Source organism: Rana temporaria, chromosome 6 (assembly GCF_905171775.1).
Source record: "Rana temporaria chromosome 6, aRanTem1.1, whole genome shotgun sequence".
Lineage (NCBI taxonomy): Eukaryota > Metazoa > Chordata > Amphibia > Anura > Ranidae > Rana > Rana temporaria.
The window spans coordinates 181,078,647-181,084,646 of NC_053494.1; the positions used below are offsets into that span (position 1 = coordinate 181,078,647).

The window sequence follows — 6,000 nt, forward strand, 5'->3', positions numbered from 1 at the left end:
AGTCAGTCCCCCTCCACACACAGTTAGAACACATCCAGGGAATACATTTAACTCCTTCCTCACCCCCTAGTGTGCCTGAGACACGTCACCCAATTGGCCGAGAGGAGAAGCGATCCAATTTGCTGCTTAGGAGGAGGCGCTGTCTGTGCATTGTTTACCTCCCCCTAAAAAAATATACCACCAGTCACCACTGTACTTAACACATGGACATTTATTAAATACTGTGAGGCGCTGCACCTTTATTTGTTATTTTATTGATTATTGAAGGTTGTCTATTCACCTTTATGTGTGCTAACTGCTAATTGAACATTTTGTCAGCGCTCACTTTTTCTACTTTATTTCATTATAACTGTATGCCTCCAGTTTACAAGCTGGTGACTCCCAACCTAGATATAGTGAGGATTGTAAAACAGCCAAGATGTCTCAAACTACACCATGAACGCAATAAAGCCTTGCATGAGATTCTTCTAGGAGATCTTTGATGGATTAGAAACTACAGTGAGAATGTGTGGCAATGGCTTTATACAAATGTCATGCAGTCTCCGATACATCTGAAAAAAAATCGATATTTGTTGTTTGCTGGAGTCTGTCTTGCTTAAAGCTATTCTTTTTTTTTTTAATCAGTGCAATTTTGTCGGAGATGGAATCTCATGAGGATGCCTGGCCTTTTCTGCTTCCTGTTAACTTGAAACATGTCCCTGGCTACAAAAAGGTCATCAAGAAGCCCATGGACTTTGCAACGATTCGAGAAAAGCTTAGCAGTGGGCAGTAAGTATGACGATCTTTCCCATAATCATAGTTTAAGGTTGCTTTCAGGTAGAAAGAACTCTGACATACTGTACCTCTGAAATACTTTCCATCATTTCAGGCACCTATATAAAGATAAAATCAATAATATATTACGTGCAAAATATTTATGCGCTCACTCACGCAAAAAATGCAAAGCGCAACCGCAATACCATCAACGTACATTAAAGGCCCATCTTGTACTCATTGGATGTTCAATGTATGCCCAGACAAAGTAATGTTTCCTCTTAATTTTAAATTGAGAAAGTTTTTACTTCCATCCAGGGCTTAATCAGGCCCATGTTATACTTGTCATCCTGTGGCCAATGGCACCATGACAGAATTGCTAAAAAGTGCAGAGAAAATGCTTTCTTGCTTCCACAGTATAGTTAATTGGATCAGCAATTTGCAGCTCCCTCACTAATGGAAATGCGGCAGAATATTTTTTCCAACATAGTGATAGGGATCAACACAATGCAAGCAAGGCCTATTCAGCCCTGTAAAGCTATACTGTCACTGGTGTGTTGAGTGTTGTTATGGCCTATAGAGAGATTTCCCCTTTTATTTTAAAGTCATGGTGACAAAAGTTGCACCATACAGGGACACAGGATTAAAAGGCTGCCTGGGGTCCTAACCTTTCCCTGCCATACTAATATAAAGCTTTTCTCTCTGTTGGAGATGTTCTCTTATTTCCTGTCCGGTGAAACTATTATCAGCAGGACAGGAAGTAAGCTTTCTAACAGAGGCGTAACTAGAACCTTTAGGGCCCCCGTGCAAAAAAAAACATGAAGGGCCCCCCACCGGGGCCCCTCCCACTAATCCAATTACTCCCATTGTGGGACCCTTTATTACAGTCCCACAGTGGGCCACCTTGGGGTCCCCCCACAGTGGCGGAATGTCAGAGCTCAGTTGCAAGTGCGACCCTGGTAGTTCCGCCATTGGTGTTTTTTTATTGTTTTATTATTGATTTTTTTTACCACCTTGTTTTGTTTTATTATTCAGTACTTATTTTTTTATTAATATCAGTACCAATCATTATTCCTTAAGACAAGGAAGGGGCCGATGAATGACACATTTACCAGCCCCTTTCCCGGCTCTCCACCCACACAGATTCCCCGCAACAGCTGGTGGGATTGGAAAACCTGACAGTGCTGTGGGGGACCAAGGAAGCACACAGGGGCCCAGGGGAGCAGGACAGGGATAGGAAGGTGGCGAAAACGGCATGTAGAGGATCCAAGGCCCTCCATTTCCCTCCTGCAGCCGCTGAATGTTTGCAGGAGGGAGAGGAGGAGAATCGGGCATTCAGCAGCTACATAGAGGGATCGGTTCCTCTACATGCTGCAGCCCCCGCTGCCCTCCTATCCAGGCGTACAGGGGGGCCCCCTGTAGAATGGGACTGGGTCACAATGGCGACCCCTGTACATATGTTCCTGGGTTCTAGTCCTTTATCACTCTATCCATAACTAAAAAAAGCTTTGCTGGACATGAACTTTTAATGTACGCTATTTTTTAACATTGGTCCAGCTTGGACCAATGTAACTCTGCATATGCGATAACTGGCTGATGCCCCTGGAAGCTGAAAATCACTAAAGTAGACACTGTTACTACAGTAATCTCAAATTGCTGATTAAATGCAAAGCATTATCTGGATGAGATGTAGAGTGTGATGTCACTGCCCCGCCTCTTCATCTCATCCAATCAGACAATGCTTTGCATTCATTCAGAAAATGCAAAGCATTCTCTGAATGGCGCTTCTGATGAGTGACTAGCCTCTTGTATTCAAAATGCAGCATGGCAGCCCCCCAGCCCCCCAGCCCCCCAGCATGGGTTCCTGAAGCAATCGGAGATCCCTTGAGTAGTGGTGTTTACTAAAGTGATTTCCAGCTTCCAGGGGGATCGGGCATGTATGGCACATATATAGTTACATTGGAACAAGCTTGACCAATATAACTATGTAAAAATATATAGGGCCAGATTCATAGTGAGAGTACGCCGGCGTATCTACTGATACACCGGCATACTTTCAAATTTGTCGCGTTGTATCTTTAGTTTGAATCCTCAAACCAAGATACAACGGCTTCTGGCTTCGATCCGACAGGCGTACGACTTCGTACGCCTTCGGATCGTAGGTGCAATACTTCGGCGCCCGCTGGGTGGAGTTTGCGTTGTTTTCCACGTCGGGTATGCTAATTAGCTTTTTCCGTCGATCCACGAAGGTACGCGTGGCGTCGCTAGTCGGCTTTTCCCGGCGTATAGTTAAAGCTGCTACTTCGTGGCGTATAGATAGACTTGCCATGTTAAAGTATGGCTGTCGTTCCCGCGTCGAATTTTGATTTTTTTTTTCGTAAGTCGTCCATGAATAGGAAAGGACGTAACTCACGTCTACGTTCAAAAAATGACGTTGGTGCGAAATTTCGAAACGGAGCATGCGCATTTCAATCGGCGCGGGGACGTGCTTCATTTAAATGAATCACGCCCCCTACCCGCCCAATTTGAAATACGCGCCGAGAAATACACTACGCCGCCGTAACTTACGGTGCAAAATCTTCCTGGATTCGAAATTCCGCCAGGTAAGATATGGCGGCGTAGCGTATCTCTAAAACGCTGTGCCAGGGCAATTCTTTGTGAATCTGGCCCATAATGCCTGGAATTTATCTTTAAGCAAACCATAATTTTTTAAAAATGCTTTTTATTTTCCAGATATCCGAACTTTGAGGCTTTCGCTCTGGATGTCAGACTTGTTTTTAACAACTGTGAAACTTTCAATGAAGACGACTCTGAGATAGGCAGGGCGGGACACAAAATGCGGACACATTTTGAAAAAAGATGGACAAACATTTTTAGCATGAGCTGAAATCCCCTAACAATCCTCCACCCTTGTCGTTTGGATTACAAGACCAGCAATGTGAATGATCTCCACACAAAATAAAATCCGAATAGTCTCCTACAGATCGCGAGTGACGTGTTACAAAATCACTCCAGTTACAACGACGGTTCTTAGATCAATTATTTTAACTTTTTCTTTTTTTGGCCTGTGCATTTTACCAACTTCAGCCTCATACTAGCAAGGACATACGTCCGGAAAAAGAAAAAAAAAAAAATCTCAAAGAAAAAAAAAAATTAAGAAAGGCGTCTTAGTGCAATAGCTAAAAAAAAAATATTGAAACGCACTGATTCTTCAACCACCTGAGCTGTACCAGGGAAAACAGTTACCCATTCTCTTTTCGATAAATATCTATTTTTTATTGATTTAATGTTATTTTGTTTATTTTTATATTACTTTGTAGCTCATTGTTAGTGAATGTATTTAATTTTATGGATTATTTATGAATTAAATGGCAGAAAGAATCTTCGTTTTCTGTGAAAAGGAAGAATAAGGAATATTGCTTTAAATCTTGAAAATACAGTGAGAATGTTAAAGAAAAAAAAACACTAAAGAAAAAAAAAAACAAGCCAAGTAAAACTGTTTACACAGCTGTGCTAAAAATGGCATCAACACTTTACTGTAAAGTAGTACATTTATATAAGTATACATTGCTGCATCATTCATGTAGTCAAATTGTATTTCAAGATGGTGAAAAAAAACAAAAAAAAAACAGATCTGTATATACTGTTGACAATTGTTTATATTAAGTCTTGTTTAATATGTATGATGTGTACATATTGTTTGCAGGCATTGATTATGATGTCTGTTTTAGAAGGACTGTAGCATTTTATTTTAGCCAGGTAATAATAACCTATAGCTTGTACAGAATCCTCTACCAACACTGTGGAGTCTCCCTTTTATTGGTTGTGCCTGCCTTTAAAACAGGGTGTAGGGGATATTTTGTTTCTGGTTTTTTTTTCTTATTATTTTATTTTTATTTTTTATATTATTTTATTATTTTCATTATTTTCTAATTTTGTTACATGATTTTACCGCCAAGTAGGCCTAAAAAAAAAAAAAAGTATACTCATTTGTATCCATGTGAGACAAAACGTATGACAGATTTCTTAACACACAGTATTTTTTCATAGATACATTTCCCTTCATCTGCCTTGCCACAAAAACAGTAATAATAATATAAAAAAAAAAAGAATAAAAAATAAAAGGCATTTGTAACCACTGTGTTTTATCTACTGTGTGGTATAGTGGCCTGTTGGAGGCAAAAAAAGATCAGACATTTTTTGTACCAATTGTACTTGAAGTTGTTTTATTTAAATGAAAATGTTGTGAAAAGGGTAGTTTTTTTCACTAGTTTGTGTGGCACGGATACAATAAAAGACTGTTTTGCAATACATGCATTGTGTTTGTATGTGTGTGTCTTTTAATTCATAACAGCATTGGTTACTTTGATTGGAGAATTTTTTTATTGTTAAACTGCCAATTAATTATTATCAACACTCAAATGTACAATCCAATCAAAATGAAAAAAAAAAAAAAAAAAACCTATTGGGAGTATATTTTAAAGGAGTTGTAAAGGAAAAAAAAATACTTATTTAGACTTACCGGTGACGGTATTTCTAAGAGCCTTTCAGGACAACCTTGGAGAGAGCGCAGCTCCGCCTCTTCAATTAGGAAAAACATGCCGCCCTTTTAAATCCCTCTTGTTCCAACTTTTGGCTTCAGTTATGGTGGTCCGACTCACTGGAAGATAAAGCACAGAAAACCACAACACCATGATAGATTTTAACTATTACTTTAATATACAGGGTGGGCCATTTATATAGATCCAACCGGGTGGGCCATTTATATGGATACACCTTAATAAAATGGGAATGGTTGCCGCCATGGTCACCACCCATCTTGAAAAGTTTCCCCCCTTACATATACTAATGTGCCACAAACAGGAAGTTAATATCACCAACCATTCCTATTTTATTAAGGTGTATCCATATAAATGGCCCACCCGGGTGGATCCATATAAATGGCCCACCCTGCACATTAGGGAGGAAAATAGCGGTTGTCCTGAAAGGCTCTTAGAAATACCGTCACCAGTAAGTCTAACTAAGTCTTTCTCAACCCGCCTTTCAGGACAACCTTGGAGAGGATAAACAAGTAACTTACCCTAGGGCAGGGGTGTATTTAGGTTTTGTGCTGCCCTAGGCCTGACTAAACTTGTGCACCCCCTAATTTAAATATGACCCACCCCTTCCTGTCAAGGCCACACCCCTTGCATTTTAAGACCCACCCTGAAATTTTCAAGTAAGGACACTAGTTCTGATGGCCTGGGG

The 6,000-nt window shown here is 40.2% G+C and overlaps 1 protein-coding gene across 1 annotated transcript in view; it reads left to right on the forward strand.

Annotated features, from left to right (window-relative positions):
- Window positions 1-5,062, forward strand: part of BAZ2B (bromodomain adjacent to zinc finger domain 2B) — a 426,898-nt gene extending 421,836 nt beyond the window's left edge. The window contains 2 exon segments of the mRNA XM_040357901.1: window positions 625-768; window positions 3,487-5,062. Coding sequence (XP_040213835.1) covers window positions 625-768; window positions 3,487-3,640 — 298 coding nt within the window. The 3' untranslated portion in view covers window positions 3,641-5,062.
- The last annotated feature ends 938 nt before the right edge of the window (window positions 5,063-6,000 follow it).